This window comes from Eretmochelys imbricata, chromosome 9 (assembly GCF_965152235.1).
Source record: "Eretmochelys imbricata isolate rEreImb1 chromosome 9, rEreImb1.hap1, whole genome shotgun sequence".
Lineage (NCBI taxonomy): Eukaryota > Metazoa > Chordata > Testudines > Cheloniidae > Eretmochelys > Eretmochelys imbricata.
This window is the reverse complement of record NC_135580.1, coordinates 59,011,361-59,036,220: the sequence shown is the minus strand read 5'-3', so window position 1 is coordinate 59,036,220 and position 24,860 is coordinate 59,011,361. Positions and strand designations below refer to the sequence as shown.

The window sequence follows — 24,860 nt, the reverse complement described above, 5'->3', positions numbered from 1 at the left end:
TTGCAGAAATTGTTGCTCTTGGTTATAGTTCAAGAGCTAGAAACACATGCAATCTCTGATGGGGAGAACTGGAAATGTATATTTAAAAACTGAAAAAGGAAATCCTTGCAAAGGAAATATAATCATTAGCCTAGGGAGCTCTGGGCTGCAGGATATTATTGATGCAAACTGCTTACAGTTTCAAAACAGGATTATGCATTTATATGAAAAACAGCATCTGCCGTCTAGTGAGAATAAAAATCAGGGCTCTCAATCTTCATGCTTCAGGGCAAAAAACTGATTCCCAGCTGATCACACTCACCCTCCCTCCCAGATAGCATCACACAAATAGATGCACTTTTTAAAGAATTCCTTCCTCTGAAGCATCCAGGATTGGCCATTCTCAGAGAGAGGATACTAGCAGGCTAGCTGGCTCACTGGTCTATTCCAATATAAGAGATTTACTTATACCAGACAGCCGTAGGACATGCATGGGACTTTACAGATTACATAGGAACTGCACTATAATCAACAATCCTGTCTTCAGCAGTGGCATGTGTCAAACCCTTTGGAAGAAAGTGCAAGAAACCCTGTAGCGGACAATTATGGAATAAACCTGCCCATGGGGAACTTTTCTTACTTGACCCCTGTCATTGAGTGGTCAGTTTGTGTTCTGAAGCCAGATGGTTTCATACCCGTTACGTTTATCCTACTTAATGTAATCATGGCTCTACTTAGGTCCTTACATGATGCCCATCACCATGGTCTCGGAACACCTCCCAGAAAGAATCAATGTACAGAATCTCTTTCTCTCTTCCCATCTGTATCTCCCCTCATATTCAACAAATCCCTAAACTGACCCAATCATTTTGATCTCTTCATATGAATGTTTTCCCAGTCCTCTAACCACATTGATGGAACAACTCTGACCCCTCCATTTCTGCTCTTTCTGAGATGGAGGAGGCCATAATTTAACACAGTATCACTGATTCTAAACATTTTTAATATCATCCTAACTTTATTTACTTCTTTGGCCCTGCTATACAACTGAGCAAATACTTTCATTCAGCAAGCCATAAAGATGCCCAAGTCTTTTTCCTGTGTGATTATGTGTAGGCAAGGAATAGTTGGAATGACTAGTTGCACGTCACTTTGGTAGCTGAAATTCATTGTTGACAAATGCATTGTATTTTTCATTCACTTAGCCTGGTTAGGTCCTTCTGCAGCTCTTTGGTCTTCTCTGCTTTCAATTAACCTAAATAATTATGTCACCTACAAATTTTGTCAATTTATTGCTCACCCTCTTTTTCTAGATCATTACAGATATTCAATAAAAGGAGTCCTGGTATGTGACCTTGTGGCAGGCATGCTGCTGCTAGCCTTCTGCATGATTACAATAGACCATTTCTTCACACTGGTTTCATCACCTCAGCCAACATTTGACCAATGACAGTACTTCATCTTTCTTTAATAGCTTCTTGTGAGGGACTTTGTCAAAAGCTTTTTAAAAGTAAATTTAAAAATCCAAACAAATGTAATTGACTCAACTTTATCCACTATTTTGATGACACACAAGTGTATTCTAATAGATTGATGGAGTTGAGACGCAGTTTCTGCAAAAGTAAATCCTTTCACTCCATGCTCTGTTCATCTAGGTGTTTCACAGCTTTATTCATGATTTTTCAGCCAATTTACCTGGCGTTTAAATAAGGCATCATAGTCACGTTCCTTGGCCTGAACAGTTTACAGTATAAATGGTGCAATACAAAGACTAGGGTACAAGAAAGCTGCCTCAGCTGATTGGCAATGGAAACCTAGGTCATCGGAGTGGGCTTTAAGCAGAGAGGGAAACCGCTTCATGTCCAGAAAGAGAGGCTGTTCTGGGCACTGGGGACAGTATGAGAGGAGACATGAATATAGAGTGTCAGAAAGCATTAAGGAGAACTAGCTGAACTTGAGAAATAGGATGTAAGAAAGTAGAAGTACTGATACATTAGCAGGGCTATCAGACTAGAAGTATCAGTGCACCTTCACACTGTGATCATTCCTAGGGTCTTAGATTTGGAAACACAGTTTACAAAGAAACAGATTCTATACTTCTTCTGCCAATCAACAGCTGGTTTGTTGGCTGAACCAGTTGGTGGACACACCACACTGAAATGTAGAGATTCTTTTACTACCATCCTTTTCATGATCTGACAGCCACACATGATGCTCCTGGCAGGCATTGAGATCAAAGAACTTGCTGCAGAAAACCTGCTTAGAATTCTTAAGCTGAGCTGATGGCTCTACAACTGGAATGGGGATGTCTGCTGGGCAGCCAATGCAACTCCTCCTCCAGATCCCATGCCTCTCCAAACACTGTGATCTAGGGTCACCTCCAAGCACACCCATCTGGGAACATGCATTCAAGACCGCTCTTTGAACATCAACTTAATGTCAACCCTTGAAAATTACAAGCACTGTAATGCTACAACAGGAATCTGCTGCTGATCTGGTCTGGCCAATTTCACACCCTAAACTCAGAGCAATCCTACCTTGCAGGCAAAGCACCCCACTTTTCATAACCCATTCCCCGGCCAAGCTTGTTCAGATTAAGAAGTCGTAAGGCCTGGAGCCAAATGTCGCAACGTTATATGCATAGAAACATCCTCCAACTGTTTCATTTCTGCATTACACTAATCCCTCAGTACTGTTTAGAAATCATTAAATGCTGAATATTCAGATTAACAAGAAAAAAAGATAATGACAGATACCTGTTAATTCCTGAAATAGTACCTTATTTACTCTCCATGTATACTCAAGGTTCACTCAAATGTTCCCCAGCTGTGATCAGAGGTCACATTTAAAAAGGACACACTTAAAAAGGCTTCATAAGCCTTATAATTGCTTAGCACCTCTTTCAAGCTTGAATCTGAAATCCATTTCCTTTCCATGCATTTGCTCGTTACCTCATTCTACGCATACTGGTTGGTTAGATCCTCAAGACAAAAGGCACTGCAGAGGTGCCAAGTACTGTGCTGTTATTGTAGGGCCGGGCTGAACACACTGGTTTCTTTTGGTAGGGTTGCTAGCACTGAACTTTGATGTAGGAACGGAAGCGCACTGAGGCATGTGGCTTGGGAAGAAACACCTAGTTATCTGGGTTCAACAAACAGATTGGAAGGTGTAAAATTTTATCTAGACAGCATTTGTTCAAGCTGATCCCCTTGCCCTGTTTAACACTTTAGGATACCATTGTTGAGATCATGCATTTCAAGATAGCTTGTGTTAAAAGAACAACACCTGACCACATGACCCTTTGGAATAGCAATAGTACAGTTTGGAAGCTGCATCTGGAACTTTCTATAAATCCAGGGAAAACAAGACTAAATTTAACTTGAGAGAGGGCTTACTTTTTTCTGGTGAAAATATGTGCATATCCCAAAGAGCTCTTTGTGCAAACAGGTGAAGCCCTCTCTGAAACCGACTGGCTTCCAAGATCCCTTGTAAAAAGATACAGATGGTCTCGGGTTTTGGGAACAAGAGCCCACTATGCTGCTGGGACAGTGTGTTATTGTTACAGGAGCGTCTCTCAACAAAACAGTATTGAGTGGCAAGGATGCCGTTTTGATTAGGTGGAATGACTCAGCTCTCATTCTAGGAGAAGGGATGGTTTGTCAGAGCCTTACCTCGTGATCTGGGATCTCGGAGGGTAGCGTTCTCCCCAGGATGACCCCAGTCAAGTATGTCCAGCAGCGGGCTGTGTTGGCAAGGTTATAGCCTCCTGTCTCCAGCAAGAATAGTGAAATTAGGAAGGGAAGAGGGAGAGAGAATGAGAGAGACAGTTTTAATGAAAGGAATGCATTGTTGAGAAGCAAGAGACTTTATATCTGCAATGCATATGAATAAGGCTTTTTATTTGGTCTTCCAAAGTTATGCATAGTAACTGTATTTTGCACCTGTTGGATGTATAGGGCTAAGTTAAAGCAGTTAATCACCTGTACTAAGAAGGGAGACTTGCAAAATTGAACCCACAGGTCATCTCAGCAATTGCACATGCAATATCATCCACTCCTCCAGATCTGGCTTCAAGAGATACCTGTAAGCTGCAAGCCTTTGACTCCAAGGGTCAAGATTTCCAAAGGTGACATGGTGGGGAGGGAGATGCTCAGGCTCAGCATGGAAGGAGTTAACGTGAGTGGAGCTGAGCAGACTAATCAGGTACAGTAGTTTGGGATCTCACTTTTAACCTTAGCTTGTGACCCAATATGAAATCAAGGATAAGCAACACTGATCATTTGCTGATAAAATTTCCATCGGTGCCACCTTCTGAGCAAGAATCCCTCTGGAGGAGAATTTACTCTTATTTAAAAGTAGTAATCAAAATATGAAGCCAATTAAAGTGGTGAAACAACCTGTGAGTAGGTTCAGCATCTGAGCAGCCCCAAATTAACACAAACTCCCTAGTAGGGCTCATTCTGGGGCTCAGCTAGTCAAAAGCACCAATCTGTTTGCAGTCAGCACCGCTGATGTCCTTACTTTGTGCAAGGGGACTCCTTCCATTCAAATAACCGTCAGAAACGTTGAGGAGTTCTTACAAAAAATGAAGAGTAACTTAATCAAAACTCCACTTTGGGAGATTGAAAACAGTTTCACAAACTCTGTCCCTCTTTGCCTTCTGGCAAACATCAATCTCCCTGCTGAGAATGGAGTCATCGGGGATACTCAGTTTTGTTATTTTCCCTAAGACAGTGGCTAGTTTTCCTCATTTCTTGGCAAGAAGTGGTAGGTAAAACAAAATTCTCTGTGCCTCGCCTCCTCATGCTCACAGCTGGCTTTAACACAGAACAGTCACAACACAACTAGCAGTAGCCAGGTCAAATTTTAGGCCCAATCTATTGTACTTGATGATATCCCTTAAATGATACAACTGAGCCCCCAAAATGATAGCTGCTACTCAAACAGCTGATGCTGTGGGTAAGGCATCTTCCAAAAGAAGCTAAGGAGATTTCCTAGGACAAAGTGCTCCCCCATTGCCCCATTTTGTTGACACGGAATTGCTTATTTCCCATCTACTGGACAAGCAGCTAGTAATATCAAGCGGCAGAATGTGCTACAAGCGAAAAAGCACTCAAGGGGCTTCCATCTGGTATCAAAATTCTGCTTTATTCTGAAAAAAGCAGATAAAAATTCAAACGCTGCCTGAATCCAAAAAAGATAATTCGTTGCCAGATGCCCAAGGTAGGTCTGGGAGCATTATGTTTACTTTTAAAGAGAAGCCCCGCAGTGCAGATCATGAGAGCTGGGACTCAAAGCTGGCATTGAGCAGACAGGGTCAGAGGTCACTGGGGTTAACAGCTTCTGATCTCTGGAGGGGCCAAGCAACCTTTAACCCAGGATCTCGGAGTCAGGAATCGAGACTTGGACTTGTTGGTACCAAAGAGTTGAAGTCTGTGTACAAATAGCACTGCACCAGCTATACAGTGCCCCCCTTATGCTATGCGTGCTCAATTTCTTCAGCTGCCCTTCTCAAATGATGCCGCTTTCAGAAGCAGAGGGGCTCACTTTCAAAGAGCAGCCTCAGGGGAGCAAACCGTATTAACCTGTTACTTGAAGAGCAGAATAAGCCTCTCATGCACTTACCTCCTCCCAGAATGAGAGTAGCCAGCTGCCACTGGAGAATGTACTTCAGACACTTGCCAATCCCCACTGGAGTCATGTTAAATGAACACATGGGGTCCCCGGCTATCGTATCCGCTCCCAGCTGCAGAACTACTGCTTCCGGGTTGAATGCCATGTACACCTCCTTCAACACACTGTGTGCAATAAAACAAAACAGAGTTCCCACAAATGACCACACCTCCATGGAACGTTGAGACAGTGTGGTATGCGCAGACCACTTCAGCCAGCTACAGCACATTGTTACTTTGCCTTTCCAATCACTGGCTAGGCTTTACATTCTGAGCAGAGAAGTACTTTCTTATTTCCAAAAATGTCACTTTGGTCAAAGTTATGGCAGGCATGGTAGACCTGGACTCTGCTCTTCAGTCACACTGCACACTAAAAGGGCCTAAAAACAGTAAGAAAATGGGAAGTGATTTTGCAGTACCATATATACCAACAAAGATCCAGGCCAGAGGCTCCAAAACTGTGGTCCAGAGACCACTCTTAGCCCACATTTCTGGGGAAAAAAAAACACTTTTACCTCGGCAAATGAGGAGAAAAATGTACCCAGATCTCACTTGATACATAAACATAAAACAATGTGACAAATCAGAGAGCTGGTTACAGGTAACAGCTCCTACGTGATAATGATCTTACATTTACATGACATTCATCCAGACGTATCCCAAACATTAGTGAAACTTCAGCCCCAGTTGTACTAACACTTACTTGCCTAAGTAACTTTACACATGTGAGCAGTCCCACTGAGCTCAAAGTTATTTGTGTGCACAAGTGTCTGCAAGACCAAGGCACTGGGTTTTATGAGCTTCAGGTAAAAGCATTACTTCATTCACCAGTGAGGGCTTAGTTCGTGACTTAGTTCGTGCCAAGGTGGGGTGTAAGCCTACAGTGCACTAACTGGCCATGCAGACCCTGCTACTGCACACTAACTGTTCTGGAGTGCACTCTGATGTACTGCTATGGATCTTTAAGTGTGCAGCAGCAGGGTCCACGTGGCAACTTAGCGTACTGCAGGCTAGTGAGCTGTACACTCACACCCTTGCTGCACACTACATTGCCGTGTACAAAAAACCTGAAGTGCACTCACTTCTGGGAGAAATGCAACAAATGTTTAAGAGTGCAGCAGTGTCCAGTGTTCATTCATTAATAATAGTCAATAATATGGCGTCTACACAGTAATAGTTTAGGATAGGAAGGGAAGAGCTGTATCCATGTCTGTCTGCAGAGGTAAATAGCAGGTAATTACCCACACAGAATTTGGGAGGGAAACTAAAGCCCCATATGTGCTGAGACCTTGGCCAAGGGCGCAGGACTTCTCAGGGAAGTGGGAATTGGTATAAAAAGAGGAAAATGATGATTTTAGCAGATTAATAACTTGAAAGAGGAGCTTTCATACTCGCACCCCCCATCAAAATAAACCAACCTTGAGTTTTTTCTTCTTGTGAGCAGCAGACAGGATCTAAACTGTATTTGTAAACACTGCACCTCCCCATACAGTCACAAAGGGCATTGCTAACCTTGGCATTGTACTTTTTTTTGCTTCTATGATACAAGGATCACATGTGATCTATTTGCCTGACACACTTTTTGCTACACGCTGGGGATTTTCACTGATCAATAACATGAGACAGTCAAGTCTTTGTATTTTGTAGGAACTCTAATAATTTGTAAGTCTCTACCTGACAACCATGATGTGAAACTACTTGAACTTAAAATATCACTATCCACATCAGGGTGTTTCAAGAGGTAGCTGACCGCACCCAGCCAGCAAGTCATAGGTTTGAGGTTTTGTACGCCTGCCAAACGGAAGGGATGTAGGGAGTGCATCAGGCTACAGCATATTAGTAACTTCCTTCTAAACACGAGGTGCCCATCTCATATTTGGTATGTAACCAAAAAACATGATCTGTACAGCATGGCTGACTCAGGTTCAGATGCTTTCAGCAAGCAGAGCTGCACAAATGGGAAAGTCACCAGGGTACAGTGTGGGGAGAGCGGATGTCTTAGGAGATTAGCAATAGGATATGGATTCTTCAGCTTTACAGCAGACCACTGCTCCAGAGCCAGCTCAGGGCAGGTATGACCAAGAGTTGCTACCATCCAAGAGCTAACTGGTAGACAGCATGGGGGAGGGGGCCGGGGGGGTGAGAGGATGAAGAGAAGAATCACAATTTAGGTGATAATTGAACAGGTAAACAAAACCCCACCCACTGATGTCATCCCTCATCCCAACTGACCTTTCCCCAGGACACTCCCCTCTGCTGAGGTTCTCTACTTCTGTTAGATATACACTAGTTTCTGGCTATCTCAAACAGCTTGCTATCTCCTAACAAAGCACTCTGCATTCCTCGAGGCTCCATTAGCAAAGGGCAGACACATGTGAAACGCCATGTCCAGTGGAATGTTTGCCTCTTGCTAGAGAAGAACGGGAAGGTCTAAGGCCATTAGATCCAATGTCAGAGGGGCTGAAATTTCTGCCAACAGCCACTTTCCAAGATACACATATTGATTGGCAATTTTGTGAGAGCTCTCCAGCACCAACGACAGCTCCCATTGGAACCTGTAAACATTTGCACAGGTCTGGGTCTCCTTAATCCTGCCTCATCTAGGGGACATTCTATTCTTGTGGCAGAATCCACCACTTCCACAGAAGGCAAGAATTGCTACCACACAAGCCCTGTGATTATTCCCTTCATTCCAAAAAGAACTACCCTGGACACATGCAAGAGGTTTCCAGCCACACAGAACCAATCCAGGTCCCAAGTCTTCCCAAAATTTCTCAGCAAAAGCTCCCAGTTAGGACAGTGAAGTGTCCCTGCAGGCTGCTCTGACCTTTTTGCTGACAATATAAAGAGTTTTTAACTTCAACACTCACCCTAAACAGTACTTTTCATTTTTAAAGCACTTTGCAGACCTTACCTAAACAATAAACATCAATACTGCCTAAGCTCCTGGAATCTCTGTTGATAATTCAGCCCCATACTCAAGGAGGGAGTAACTCTTTCTACTGATCTGGGAAGAGATGAGAAGTGCTGCTCTGCAGTCAGCTCCATCTACATGCTGGGAGAATTTCTCCTCTAGGCAACCTCTGATACTGGTGCCAGATTTGACAAACAGGCTAAACTTCAAACTATGCAAGAATGTAACAAAAACCAACTCCAGGTGGCCAGAGAGCATCCAGTCAGCCCAACACTCTAAGAGTTTATCTCACAGGATTCTGTCATGCCTGACCATGACCGTGGACAATCAAGCGAGGTGACAATGATGACCATAGCTTAGTGGGCAGTGTAGACGAGGACAAACTGGGTTCAGCATTGTGTCGGCTAACTGATTAAACCCCATCAGGGCAGCAGGGGAGAAGATGGCATTGCCTGTGCTGTGCTTTGTGTAGCTGAACAGAGGCCCTCAGTCCCCAGGGCTGTCAGGCCAGCATCTTTCATCAGCTCTAAATTCACTAAAAACAAGGAAGTGGCAGAAGTATAAGTACCCCTTTGTTACATACTGAAAGGTCAGAAGAATGGAGCCTCCTGACTGGAGTGCAGCTGAGAAGAGAGGGTGGGTTTGTGTTGGGGTGGGATGTGAAAGCCAACCACTCTAGTTTCTTGACTGAAAACAGAATGGAAGCCAAAATGTTATCTAGCCTTGATTACACTCATTAGTGATCACACAGGCACAGGGAAGGACTGGAGGCATTCAAACCTTCTCTTAGCTAGTCACGAGTGAATCTCAGTACGGTCTGTGGTTTTGAAAAATCTGGAAGAGCTCCCTAAGTTTGGGCTCCTCTTCAAGCATTTACCTTGACCTTCGAAAAACAAGTTAGGGAATAGTCCCCTAGCCTTCATGAAACTGTGTCCCAAAACCACCAAACTACCACCCCCCAAATCCGTTCTCCTTCTCAACAACCACAGCACTCAACAGTAACAGATTCTGCCTCTCTCCCCACTCAGCCTGTTCTCTCTGTCCTTACAGATGACATCCATTCCTTTCCAGATTAAACAAAGGCATCCTTGTCCTGATTCTCCTTCCCTCTCAAAATCCCAAAGACTTACGGCTGAAATCTGCACATGAGGCTCATTTAATGCAGGTCATTGATATGAAAGACCTTTTACTGCCTGGAGAGCTCTGCAACACCTGTGCATAGCAATCCATCGGACACAATCCAGCTCCAGCCAGTAATAGCCAAACCTGATCATCACCTGAAGGCTGTTCCATAGGCTGTATGGGAAGCACACTGGTGGTCTCAGCCCTGTTACAGGCAGGCAGATGACTGCATCACAGAACACCCTCACTACTGACACATTTTCCTGTCAGTCTCCAGTCTTTTCAGAATGGATCACATGGAGAATGGGCTTTCCCTTCTCATCCCGAGGAGTGTTCTCCGCCATGCAGGGGGAATTCCGAACATTGAATGGGTCTCTGGGGAGAACCTCATGCATCTTGTGATGCAGGCTAGGAACAGCCTTGAAAATGAAGCTGTCCCTGGCACCCAAAAGCAAAAGAAATGGATAATTTCCATGTTCAGCTTGTCCATTTATCAGATTCATCTTCTAGTTGCCGTGTACACCTTGCACTCCCTACCAAACACTGTTAATCATTTATGATCTCTCCCCAAAGTGCAGTGTGGGATGCAACTAACATTCCTCTATAAGAACACTGGTTTGGGAAGCACATTTTAGTTTTTGGCCGCAGTCACTCTGGATGGGCCAGTCAGTGTAGCCAAGCTCACTAGGTTCAGAGAAAAGCCAGAGTTTGCACTGGACATACTGTGACAACAGTCACATTCGTAAACAAAGCTCATTTTGCTTACAAAGGAATTGGGACCATCTCCTTTTCTTGCCTGGCAACTGGACTTGAGGTCCTGGCTGTACTTGAGCCCATCACATTCCAGTTTGCCTATACTGATGCCTAGAGGATTTCAGGCTCTACTGCTGTCAAACTGGCACCTTCCACCAGCACAAAAGTCCCAAAAATCAAAGATTCATAGAAGATTAGGGTTGGAAGAGACCTCAGGAGGTCATTTAGTCCAATCCCCTGCTCAAGGCAGGACCAATCCCCAACTAAATCATCCCAGCTAGGGCTTTGTCAAACCAGGCCTGAAAAACCTCTAAGGATGGAGATTCCACCACCTCCCTAGGTATCCCATTCCAGTGCTTCACCGTAAAAATAGTGTGTCCTAATATCCAACCTAGATCTCCCCCACTGCAACTTGAGACCATTGCTCCTTGTTCTGTCATCTGCCACCAATGAGAACAGCCTAGCTCCATCCTCTTTGGAAACCCCCTTCATGTAGCTGAAGGCTGCTATCAAATCCTCTCCCACTCTTCTGCAGACTAAATAAGCCCAGTTCCTTCAGTCTCTCCTCATAAGTCATGTGCCCCAGCCCCCTGATCATTTTTCTTGCCCTCCGTTGGACTCTCTCCAATTTGTCCATATCCTTTCTGTAGTGGGGGGCCCAAAACTGGATGCAGTACTCCAGATGTGACCTCATCGGTGCCGAATAGAGGGAAATAATCACTTCTGTTGATCTGCTAGCAATGCTCCTACTAATGCAGCCCAATATGCCTTTAGCCTTCTTGGCAACAAGGGCACACTGCTGCCTCATATCCAGCTTCTCATCCACTGTAATCCCCAGGTCTTTTTCTGCAGAACTGCTGCTTAGCCAGTCGGTCCCCAGCCTGTAGCAGTGCATGGGATTCTTCCTTCCTAAGTGCAGGACTCTGCACTTGTCCTTATTGAACCTCATCAGATTTCTTTTAGCCCAATCTTCCAATTTGTCTAGGTCACTCTGGACCCTATCCCTACCCTCCAGCATACCTACCTCTCCCACCAGCTTAGCGTCATCTATGAACTTGCTGAGGGTGCAATCTATCCCATTGTCCAGATCATTAATAAAGATGTTGAACAAAACCGGCTCCAGAACTGATCCTTGGGGCATTCTGCTTGATACTGGCTGCCAACTAGACATTGCGCTGTTGATCACTACCTGTTGAGCCCGACAATCTAGCCAGCTTTCTATCCATCTTGTAGTCCATTCATCCAATCCATACTTTTTAACTTGCTGGCAAGAATACTGTGGGAGACCGTATCAAAAGCTTTGCTAAAGTCAAGATATATCACATCCACTGCTTTCCCAATATCCATATCTCATCACAGAAGGCAATCAGGTTGGTCAGGCATGACTTGCCCTTGGTGAATCCATGTTGACTGTTCCTAATCAGCTTCCTTTCCTCCAAGTGCTTCAAAATGGTTTCCTTAAGGACCAGCTCCATGATTTTTCCAGGGACTGAGGTGAGGCTAACCAGTCTGTAGTTCCCTGGGTTCTCCTTCTTCCCTTTATTAAAGATGGGCACTATATTTTCCTTTTTCCAATCGTCCGGAACCTTCCCATGATCGCCACCAGTTTTCACATCAGCCAATTCCCTCAGCACCCTCAGATGCATTAGAGCTGGACCCATGGACTTGTGCATGTCCAGCTTTTCTGAGTAGTCCTTAACCTGTTCTTTCACCACTGAGGGCTGTTCACCTCCTCCCCATACTGTGTTGCCCAGGACAGCAGTGTGGGAGCTGACCTTGTCTGGGAAGACAGAGGCAAAAAAAAGCATTGAGTACTTCAGCTTTTTCCACATCATCTGTCACTAGGTTCCCCCCCCATTCATTAAGGGTCCCACACTTTCCCTGACCTTTTTCTTGTTGCTAACATACCTGTAGAAACCCTTCTTGTTATCCTGCACATCCCTTCCTAGCTGCAACTCCAGTTGTGTTCTGGCCTTCCTGATTACACCCCCGCATGCTTGAGCAATATTTTTATACTCCTCCCTAGTCATCTGATCAAGTTTCCACTTCTTGTAAGCTTCCTTTTTGTGTTTAAGCTCACCAAAGATTTCACTGTTAAGTCAAGCTGGTCGCCTGCCATATTTGCTATTCTTTCTGCACATTGGGATGGTTTGTTCCTGCGCCCTCAATAAAGCTTCTTTAAAATACAGCCAGCTTTCCTGGACCTCTTTCCCCCTCATATTAGCCTCCCAGGGGATCGTACCCATCAGTTCCTTAACGGAGTCAAAGTCTGCTTTTCTGAAGTCCAGGGTCCATATTTTGCTACACTCCTTTCTTCCTTTTGTGAGGATCCTGAACTCAATCATCTCATGGTCACTGCTACCCAGGTTGCCATCCTTTCTACTTCCCCTACCAATTCTTCCCTGTTTGTAAGCAGCAGGTCAAGAGGAGAACGGCCCCTGGCTGGTTCCTCCAGTAGCTGCACCAGAAAGTTGTCCCCAACACTCTCCAAAAACTTCCTGGATTGTCTACGCACTGCTGTATTGTTCTGCCAGCAGATGTCAGGGTGACTGAAGTCCCCCATTAGAACCAGGCCCTGTGTTCAAGCCAGAAAGAAATGAAAGCTTGGGTCTGGGTTTTCAGCCCTCATTTCAAATGCCGTGGTCTCTGTAGAGTTTAGGTGCAAATCTTACCATTGTGGCAGCCGTTATTTTTGCAGGGCAGTATATTTTTAATCATGTCAACTTTACAGAGTCTGGCCAAGCACTTAGAATCAGTGTCTTGTTGCATGATGAAAACCAGATCAACTCAAAGAAATCCAGATGGTGGACCAGCCATCTTGCAATTGTTGCAGGTGCTTTGCTGAGTGCAATCCCTACAAGCGTAGGCACCTGACCTTCCAAGACTACCCCCCAAACAGATGCCAAGTCCAGCATTCAAGCAGTGCTCCCATTCCTACCTGTTGGGTCTGCACCCTGAATAAACCTCTCTCTTTATGGGAGCTGCATTGCTTGTACCCCATCCTGATGTCCAGGTCCTGAATTTCGACTCTTCTAAATAGAGATCCTCCATTTCCCTCCCACATGCTCCACAGTTGCTTTCAAAGCCTGGCCTGTCATTAGCTTTATTCTGAGATCTCAGGGGAGCTTTCTAGAAGCCCTCCCTCTACCTCTTGACTGATGGAAGTCCTGGTTATCAGGTGTGTTGAGTAAGATGGCAGGGACTGAAGAGTGGAGGAGGCAGGCTGACTGGAGAAGTGCAGTGGTTTTGCTTGGGACAATAACTTGAGAAATAATAATGATAAAAAGTGTGTTTAAAACAGGTCAGGCATAAAAATCAGGTGGCCTGGTCACTTCATTTCAGCCGGCCGTTTCTTGTCTGTATTAGCACGTCTCCTCTCCTCACAGCAGCAGCAGGTGTGGCTCCTGCCTAATCCCAACATTATTTCATGGAAAGCCTTGAAAACAGATGGTCTTTGAATGGGCACAGGGTATCATGCTTGTTCTTTTAGTCATTCTACACTTCAGTGTGCATCACAGTTAACAGGAGCAGCAGCCGCCTTCTGCATCCGTTAGCAACCGTTTGGCATATGGGATCAGTCAATTTCAGACCCATAATGCTCATGGTCTACACTAAGTGTCTGTAATCTGGATGTTTCCAGACACTCTCAATCTTGTGGCAGATCTATGCCTAGGCACAGGAAAGGATAAGCAGTCCCAGATGAGATGGGATTCATGGGTAAAGAGCTGGTGGAGGTGATCAAAGGTGCAGGATAAATGCAGTTTATCACATAGCTTCGCAATACAACAGCAGAAGTATGCAGGTCTTAAATTCAGCTGGAGCCCACTGAAGCAGATCTCCGGAAAATATTTTCAAACCCACGGGAGCCCTGGTGCGCCTGCCATGCGGCTGAAGCCCCAAGCCTGGGCACCACCCCACCCCCACAGGACTAAACCCTGAGCCCCCGACCCTCCCTCCTTTGGGGCTAAAGCTCTAAGACCCTCCGCCCTGCAGCTGAAGCCCAGAGCCCCCAAATGGGGAGGGTGTGGGGGGCTCTGCAAAATAATCTCTGAGAATTTAAACCCTGGAGGCATGTATTTATTTAAGTATTACTTTGTATTTTACACAGTTATGTTTATATTATGAACACACACCACACTTGGAGGGGAGAACCCAGTTCTCCCCACCTGGCTCCACTTGTGCAAAGTGAATCAGGACCACTAGCCATGTGATAAGTTACAGATGAGATAAGTAAAATGTCTTTTATTGTACAAACTTCTGTTGGTGGAAGGGACAAGTTTTGAGCACACAGAGCTCTACCTTAGATCTAGAGAAAGTAACCTGAGTGTCCAAGCTAAATACAAGGTGGGACAGATTCACACATGCTGTCGGAGAGCACTTAAAATGGGCAATTAAGGGCTGGCAGGTAGTAAGGTGAGTGACAAACTGGTGTAATGAACCATAAAACCAGCGTCTCTGTTAAGTTCATGGTTTTTTAGCATTCAGCCAGAATTATGAATTTAAGTTCCCAGGCTCATCTTTTGAAGATGTCATGCAGATTTCTTTTGAGGATGAGGACTCAGAAGTTGGATATAGACTGATCGCTCTGTGAAATGTATTTGCCCATCGAGAGAAGGTTGTTCTTGTCTTTTATCATTTTCCTTTGTGAGTTCATTTGAGACCGTAGTGATTGTCTGGTGTCACCCATGTTGTGAAGTTTCACACTCACTCACATGTTGCGATAGCCACATGTAGGACCCCGGTTCTTCTAGTCTAATATCCTGCCTCTTGAAAGGTGTGTTGTGGGAGGTATAGATCATCATAGCAGTGGAGATATGTCTGCAGGTTTTGCATCTATTGTTCTGACAAGGTCTAGTGCTGCATTGAGTTGGTATGTCTTAGGCCAGGTTTACACTAATGAGTTAGGTCGACCTAGCTATGTTACTCAGGGGTGTGGAAAAAAAACACCACTGAGCAACCTAGTTAAGCCAACCTAACTCCTGGTGTAGACACTGCTAGATTGACAGAAGAATTCTTCTGTCTAACCTAGCTACTGCCTCCAAGGGAGGTGGATTGAGTACAGTGATGGGAAAACCCCCTCACATTGCTGTAATGAGTGTCTACACTGACGCACTACAGCAGCACAAGTTTAAATGTAGACATAGGCCTAGTCTGTGGGAACTTTCCATGGGAACAGCCTGGGTATTAGGATGGTTCCACAATATGCCAACCTCTTCATGGGCCACCAACAATAGAACAATGATAATTTCATCCACTAGACAGATGACCTAAACGCCCTCAGATTTCCACCACAATTCAACTACCACCATCCATCCATCAAACTCGCTCTAGAACACACCCACACTAGCATCAACTTCCTGGATACCACAATCAGCTTCAACAATGAAACCCTATAGATACCCATATACAAGAACCCCACAGATCACCACACTTACTTCCACTGACCCAGACACCTCTAGAAATCTGTTCTCTACAGCCAGGCACTCAGAAACCACAGAATATTCTCTGAGGAGAAAGTCTGGGGTACATACCTTAACACACTGAAAACCGCCCTCATCAAACAAGCACACTCCATCAGAGAAGCAGATCAACACTGTGATGTTGCATTCCATATGCTTTATGGAAATATGCTTATGAATATGACATAACTGGAATATGCTTTAGGCTAACCACCCTCTTGTATGGTGTCATGAGAAAGCTTGTAATCTGCTAAGTGTGTTCATCCTATTTGTTTACATGTATTATTTCTATATCTGGAGTTAGGAGAATAAGATAGAAACTTTTATCACTGATGTAAATATATTAAGTGGAGGCCATTAAGGATGTTCCAGAAACAATCAGTTGTAAATGGCCTTAGTTACTTGAAAGCCTTCCTGTGTATGTGTGGGCCAGCCCATGGAGAATGGAGACTAGGGGTCTTACAGTGACATGCGACCATGTCACCTGATAATGAAATCCATCTTAAATCTGGTACTTTTCCGTTTAGAAGGAGGGGTGGGGACCCAGAGAGACAAAAGATTCCCGCCTTGTGCCAAAGCTATACAAGGGGGTAGAGCAGGACAAAGGAGGCTGCCAGTCATGAGAAATCCCCTGCTTACCACCTGAGATGTCTGCTGGAACTAACAAGGACTGTACCAGGGGAAAGGATTGGGCCCAGGGTAGGAAGGAGTCTAGTCTGTGAAAGAAGCTTATTGGAACATCTCTGAAGGTGAGATATTACTTGTAATCAGTTTCTTAATGTATTAGGCTTAGACTTGCGTGTTTTTGCTTTATTTTGCTTGGTGAGTTACTTTGTTCTGTCTGTTATTACTTGAAACCACTTAAATCCTACTTTTTATACTTAATAAAATCACTTTTGTTTATTAATAAACCCAGAGTAAGTGATTAATACCTGTGGAAGCAAATAGCTGTGCATATCTCTCTATCAGTGTTATAGAGGGTGAACAATTTATGAATTTACCCTGTATAAGCTTTATACAGAGTAAAATGGATTTATTTGGGGTTCAGGCTCCCAGAAAGGCTGAATACTGGGTGCTGGGGAAGTCCCTGTTAACTGAGAAGCTCCTGGGCTGAGTAAATCTCAGTTTCAGAGAACTGCAGAGAGGCATGGCCCAACCTCTGGGTCTGTGCTGGAGCTGACTGGAGTGTCTAACTCAGCAAGATAGGAGTGGAGGGGCGCATGTTCTGGCAGGAGGATTGTTCTCAGTGGTATCCCAGCTCATCGAGTGACAGTCTCGAGGGGAGTCTCTGTGACTGAACCCGTCACAAACACATCATGGAACAGGCGACCCAAATACCAGAGGAGAACCTGATGCAATACAGTACTGCTCCACACACACACTGACCGCACACCCCCAGTTGTTACCTATCACCCCACGTTAGAACCCATATGGGGTATCAAACAATTAAAACCCATATTTGATGGGGAGCATACCACAAAGAAATCTTTCCCAAACTTCCTCTTCTGGCCTTCAAGCAACTCAACATCCTCACACTCATCATCACCAGGACACACCATTTCAAAGCAGCATCAGACTCTATCAGAACAACAGATGCAAAACCTGCAGCTATATATCCACTGCTACAATGATCATACTCCCCCTCCGCACACACTTTCAAGAGCCATAGGTCCTACACATGCCTATCACAATATGTGGTATCAGTGGCGTGGCCAGGTGGAAAAAACAGGGGGAGCGGAGATTAAAAAATGGCGCCACCCCCTGGTACTCACCCGGCGGCGCTCCGGGTCTTCAGCAGCACTTCAGCGTCGGGTCCTTCACTCGCTCCGGTCTTCAGGACTGAAGGACCCTCCCTCCCCGCCGCCGCAATGCCGGTCTTCGGAGCGAGTGAAGGGCCTGACGCCCAAGTGCTGCTGAAGACTCGGAGCGCCGCCGGGTGAGTATCAGGGCGTGGCACCTTTTTTTTATCTCCACTCCCCCTGACCTGCCGCCCCAGACCCGGAGCGCCGCCGGGTGAGTAAAAATTTAAAAGGTGCCGAAGAATTAAAAAGTTGCCACTTCTGCTCGGTGGGGGAGCGGCCGCTGCCCCGCTCCCCCCCCAGCTACACTACTGTGTGGTATACCTCCTCGAGTGCATCAAATGCCCCAACAATAACTATGTGGGTGAAACCAAACACTATGCTCTCGAATGAACTCGCACAGAAAAGTGATAAGACAAGACCATCCTGTCACCCAGGGTACACACTTTTCACAAAGCGATCACTCCATATCCGACCTCTCAGTCCGCATCCTCAAAGGAAACCTGCACAAAACCTTCAAAAGACGAGCCTGAGAACTTAAATTCATAACTTTGGCTGGACACTAAAAACATGGATTTAACAGAGACACTGGTTTTATGGCTCATTACACCAATTGGTCTCCCACCTGCTAAGTCTTAATTGCCCACTTCATTTTAAGTGGTCTTATACAGCTTGCATGAACCCCTTATGCTTAACAACCTGCCCCTCTTGTATTTACTTTCGACACTCTGGTTACTTGTTCGAGACTTGAGGAAGAGCTCTGACACTCAAAAGCCTGTTCCTTCCACCAACAGAAGTTAGTCCAATAGCAGATATTACCTCACCTATTTGTCTCACTCATATCCTGGGATCAACAGGCCTACAACAACACTGCAAACTATAAATTACAGAGATGTGCCATAAATGCACGTTCCATCTGCCTCACGTGCACTCTCTATCGTCTGATCCCATTTCCTCAGGACTGGGCCTAACATTCCAAAATCTGAAGTTCTTTAAACAGGTGTCTTGTTTAATAAAAAGTCAATCTGCCACGAAAATATTTTCTCCTCTCCATGCACCCACCTCTCTTACATTCATTGACTGTTCATTCTAGGCCAGCAGATGGTTTATGATCTGATATTGTTTGACTCATCAAAGCTAGAAATGGGCATTTTGTGCCATTGTGAAAGGGTGATTCCACTTTCCCCAAGAGGGGGCTCAACCCTTGTTTTGATCCTGAAAGGTCCTCAAACTAAGGCACTAACTTAGAAAAGCTTGCTTAAATCATTTTTAAGATGTACTATAGTTTTCTCTCCCTCAAAAGCCTGGACAGAAGAAACCACCACACCTGATCAGATCTGGTTCTTCTAGTCCAATATCCTGCCTCTGACAGTGACCACTGCCAGATGCTTCAGAGGAAGGGGCAAGAAACATGGACAAAAATATGGAATAACCAGCCCACAGCAGCCATTTCCTATTAACCCCAGGCAATCAATGGTCAACACACATGCGGAAATCTGAAGATTTCTATACTTGTATCCTATATAATGTAACTGCTGGTGTTATCACTAGGCCCAAAGTAACTAAGGCTCGTGACCTTCAGTGATGGAATACAAACATGCAGTTCCAACCCTTCTTTAACATTTTAAGCCTTCTTCCCTACTAAATACAAAACACACAAAGGTATCTGTGCTATAAAGGTTTCACAATCACTCTTTTGGGGTGACCTGCACTGTGGTTTCTCCAATCAAGAGTAAAGCAACAATCCCAAACTCATGCTGAGAAAAACTTGATACCGCAGCTCAGCATGTACTGCTAACATATAATCATACTACATACGTGTACAAATAGTGATATGCTATGCACTGGGAATGTACTGTGTATGACCCAGTGAACAAATATTTACTGCTTTTGTACATCAATGACTCTGTTAGACGAGAATTAACTAAATTTCTCCTCCTCACATCATTAAATGTGAATGTACCACACTAACTGCTACAGCAATTTGAATAAACATCCTGTGAAATATTTCTGTTTGAATGCAAGTTCTGGATTATTTATTAGTATGGTTCTCCATATCTGTAATGTTGTTCAGGTGCTGTATTTTTATCTTCAGAAGGTTAATATTTAAAATAGAGGTGAAGATACCCATCGTCTTATCAGAACCTTTTTCATGAAGATCAAATAAATTAGCTATTCTGGATGATCTTATGAATAAGAGATAGTCAGTGATTAGCTAGAACCCATGTAACTTTCTCTTTTGATGGAGGAAATAGGTAAGTGCCTAAGTTTCCAGAGCAGTGTGTGTGTACAGATTTCTTGGACATCTCTGCACTGTGTATGACTGAAGCATACTGCTGCAGATGAGTATCCAGCTCTGCAGTTGTCAGTCTCAAATGTCTCATCTCTGGCTGCCTTTATCTACAATATTTTAAAGACATGTCAGACTTTTAAAAAAACAAATGTCACACCATGGCCTCTGTTCCACACAGCGGCTATTACTGACAATTACATTTAATTGGAGTCTGAGTCATTCAATTTCCAGAAACAATAGGCAATTATACATATGTCATACCACCCAAGAGCAGGATAGGAGTTTATCTGCTAGAACAAAAGCATTCAAACACAAGCACTCTTATTTATAGAGAGGCAAGTTCAAAGTGCACATGGTTTAAGACTCCAGGAGCAAAACTTCCTTTTTATTTATTTATATCATTGTGCTGCAATGGGACAGTTTCCATAGAGACGAGGAAGGCAGTTGCCACCAAGACGGAGGGAAGTGGCATGATTTTGCATAACTTTTTACTGGTGCTTGGCTGTGGGAATGCCAAAGAGCAAGTCTGGAGGCCAGCTATTTGCCAAAGAGGAAAAGGCCGCCAATGAAAGGGGGCTTCTCTCACCAGCAGGGGTCACTGATGAGAAGAATACAAGGAAATACTTTGCACAGGGGGTAGTCAGTTTACAGGATTCACTGTCAGAGGGGGTCACAGAATCAAATACCATGACCACTTTGTAAATGGATGGATAATTTGACTCTATGATCATTGTTTTATTTCAGAAAAGAAGTCAGAGGGAAGGGATCTTTTAGCTTATTTAACACTCTCCAGGCCAATGCAAGATTTTCCCATTTAGCACATCGGACTTCACAAGTTTTATTTTTAGATTTTCCATGTATTTTGTTTGAATAGTTTTGAACTTGGGTTTAAATCACAACTTGAGTCACAAGTAGAAACAAATCTGATGGTCTCATCCTACTCCTGGGTGGATGTTTATTGGATTCTTAAAATCACTTTGTATTTTGACACAGTATGCTCAGAAGTGATCCAGGACTGGAATCATGGAGGTAGTGGAGGAAGTCGGGTACTGTACAGGTCAGGACAAACATGTATTGCCAGAGCTGGATTGGGAAGCTTGCACAATGACTTCCTATCACGTGTCTTGAGCTAGCAACTGGTTTAGCCCTTGGTTTTCATGAGCATTAGATTGACATACAAATGCATGCAGCAGCAGTGTCCTAAAGTTATTTAGAAAAGAACAGGCTCTGGATTTCATTTTTTGCCAGAGAGGCTGATTTAGTGGTTTGTGTCATGCACCTGTGAAGGTGCAGAATTAGACTCCTTAGAACCAACCGTTCCAATTCCAGAAAAGATGGCTCAGTCCTTAATCCTTCCAAGATAGATAAAATAAATTTAATGGAGCTTTGCACTTGAAATGCTTTGCAAACAACCTTAACCTTGTCCCCCACCATGTCCCTCTCTGTATGGACACTAGAGATCCACAGCACTAAGAGTAGATATTTGCCCTAGTGTGCTTGGTTAAAATTACACCCTCTGCCCCTCAAAATACACACACAGTTGAACTGGGTGCTTGTCCCCTTCCACCTAGAGGTGGATGACATTGCTGTTCAGTGCTTCTGTATATATAATCTGTATAGGGATTTGGGATCCTACAAGGTGAGCTCACCAGTTAACATATCTGTGTGTCTTTAAACTGACACCATAAAGGGGCCAAAACTTAAATAATAAAAAAGATTATTAAAAATCTGTACAGGTTTTGTTCTCTGAAATCCTCTGTTCAAACAAAACAGATAGAAAATGGGTCTCACGTCTCGCAGATCTGGTAATATTTCTCATCCTGAATGCCATCCTGGATAGGTACGTTGACACTGTAATATCGCCCCTTCCCCAGGCCAATGTCAGACACATCTCCTGTTCCTGAGCAATAAAAAACAAACCCAAACTATCAGTCAGCTAAGGAGAAAATGAGCTCAATAACAGCAGCTGAACAGATCAGAGATGTCTTCCACAGGATGGGAAGAATTGATGCACAGCACACCTTCAGAGAAGTCTGCACTCTACTTCCAACAGGGGAGGTTTTTGAGTTACTGGTTTGAGCATTGGCCTGCTAAACCCAGGGTTGTGAGTTCAATCCTTGAGGGGGCCATTTAGGGATCTGGGGCAAAAATTGGGGATTGATCCTCTTTGAGTAGGGGGATGGACTAGATGACCTCCCAAGGTCCCTTCCAACCCTGATATTCTGTGATTACCTATGATTACCTTGTTCAAGAAGTATCTGCCCTGGGGCAGATACTTCTAAGATTTCAAACCCTGCAAGCTACAGCCCCAGAGAGAGTTCAGAGACTTCAACACATTAGCAACAGTGGGAGAGGGAAGTATGTACGAACAGACCTACACACAGGTTGCTGCAACTGACAGTGAAAGGGGTTTTGGTAGAATCTGATGTTAAAGGGAGACAGTTAAAGGGATACTGCTGAAGTTTTGGATAAAAGCAATGACCTATCCAAGTGCTAAGGCTCTATATTCCCTAAGGTGTATAATAAATACCACTCTGACAGACAGAAAGATGGCCCAGTGGTTAGGACTTGAGAGATTTGGGTTTGATTTCCACCTCTGTCACAGACTTCCTTAGGCAAGTCACTCAGTCTCTCTGTACTCAGCTTCCCATCTGTAAGATGGGGATAATATTTCCTTTCTCACAACTACTGTCTGGCTTGCCCAGCAAGACTGTTAGCTCTTTAGGGCAGGGACTGTCTCTCACTATGGGCGTGTCTTCACTGCAGAGAGAACTTGGGCTCTTGCTCAGCTGTGGCCCCTAACCAGGCTACTATCCACATGCACACACCTCTGACCCAAATGCAGTGGTGCTTTCCCTGGGCGATAGCTGGCTCATCTGGCAAAAGACTAAAGCCTGAATACTGCTTTCACTTGGGCTGCTAACTTGCCTACTTTGCCGTGATGATGCAGGCCATTTGAACGCTGATAGTCTTCCATTACCTTCCCACAATTCCCCCCCATGTGCTCTGAAGGACAGACAAGTTCTCCCACAATTCACTGGAAAAGAACCAAAGAGCAGCTCAGTTACTGCAGTGCTAAGCACCATGCAACATGCCCCCAGAAGTCCTAGCAACACACACGGGGGAGCCCAGCACCAGTGTGGACACAGAAACTTAAGTATGGATTTGCAGTATGGCTGTCCACACCCAGGCTAGGCCAACCCAGATGCCAATCACCCGAATTAATTCTGCAGTGAGAAGCGTCTGTACAGCACCCAGCACAATGGGTCCTGTGGGGGCCTCTGGGCATTATCATAATACAATAATTGGACAGAGCCTGCAAAAATATGAAGCCTGATCCACAAAGCTACACTCAGGGCTTCAGATTTTCACTTTTAACCAACAAACACCAATAAAAAAACCAGAAATGTTACTCGTATTTAAGGCCTTGTCTACACAGAGCAGTGATGAAGACTACAAAGGTGTGATTTCTAAATTACACCACCACATTGCACATTAATTAGTGAGTATAGACCCTCCTGGTACACACTAAACATTCCCTAGTGCGCTTTAATGTAGTACTATTTAAAACAGGCTCTAGCATGGGAGGAGGCAGTGTGAAAGGCTCTGGCAGCTGAGAGTTGCTGGAGCCTTTCCCCACTGCAGTAAAAGGCTCTTGCACTGGGAGGCAGAGAGGAGACATATACTACATATATTCATATGATATACACATAATATAGACATTTTTATACACACACACAACCTCATTACAGTATATACAAAGAAAAAGCCCCCCAACCCCTGAAAAATAGAACTCAAAAGTTGCTAAAAATAAACCCTGAAAAGTGAAATTATTAATCCCTGAAAAGCAGAAGCCCTAGCTCTACTGTTAACACCAGCTAAGAATCTGGCCTGTGGTTTGAAGGCCTACAGCTATTCTCTGAGCTGCGCAGGCATCTTGATGCTGCTGGCACACATGCAGTGAAGGTACAACCTCAGAGGAGATGCACTATTCAGGCTCAGTCTTGCAAGGCACCGAGATATCTGGCCCCAATCCAGCAAAGCACATAAGCATGTGCTTAACTTTAAGTACGTAAGTCATCCCAGTGAAATCAATGGGACTATTCAAATGCTCAAAGTTAAGTACATGCTTAAGTGCTTTGCTGGATTGGAGCCAGAGGGCTCAGCACATGGCAGGACAGACCTACATGGGTTGCACAGCACCTATGAACAGGATATGGTGACGATAAAACTTGTCATAAGAGGTTTCTTGGTCAGTATCATGGAAAATCATTTCCTAACACTAAACTGGAATGGATTTAGAAAGATTCACTGATCATTTAAGATCTTCATTGACTTTACATTTCACTCAGCTCAGACAGTAAAACTAGACTCGCCAGCTTCACGCAGGGTTTCTATAGTCAGTTACACTTTCTCCACAGCACTGTTGTGTTTGGGTTGCCAACATTGCAGGGGACGTCTGAATTACATTTTCCTTCAATTACAAAAGCTGACATGAATTGAGGCTTTTAAGGTTTATTTAACACTAAACCTAAAAAATTAATTAAATGTTCCCTTTTAACAAAAAAGCTATTTTAAAAATTTTACCTCTGATCGGAGCAAACAGTGTGTCACATGAAAAAGCCGAAAACACTGGTAAGAGTTGCTTCTTGATTATCATACACATTGTAAGCAGAGTGGTCACTTTAGATCAGCTATTATCAACAGGAGAGTGGGTTTGTGTGTGGGGGCGGGGGTAAAAACCTGGATTTGTCCTGGAAATGGCCCACCTTGATTATCATACACATTGTAAGGAGAGTGATCACTTTACATAAGCTATTACCAGCAGGAGAGTGGGGTGGGGGGAGAGAAAACCTTTTGTAGTGATTA

The 24,860-nt window shown here is 44.3% G+C and overlaps 1 protein-coding gene across 7 annotated transcripts in view; it reads right to left on the bottom strand.

Annotated features, from left to right (window-relative positions):
* Window positions 1-24,860, bottom strand: part of HDAC8 (histone deacetylase 8) — a 127,647-nt gene that overhangs the window by 51,232 nt on the left and 51,555 nt on the right. For 6 of the 7 annotated variants that reach the window (XM_077826033.1, XM_077826034.1, XM_077826038.1 and 3 more), the window contains 3 exons: window positions 21,783-21,891; window positions 5,605-5,777; window positions 3,651-3,745 (listed from right to left, as the gene is read on the bottom strand). In XM_077826033.1, the coding sequence (XP_077682159.1) occupies window positions 3,651-3,745; window positions 5,605-5,777; window positions 21,783-21,891 (377 nt within the window). Of the gene's footprint in view, window positions 1-3,650; window positions 3,750-5,604; window positions 5,778-21,782; window positions 21,892-24,860 lie in introns of all 7 variants that reach the window. The other variant, XR_013347079.1, reaches the window with a different exon arrangement.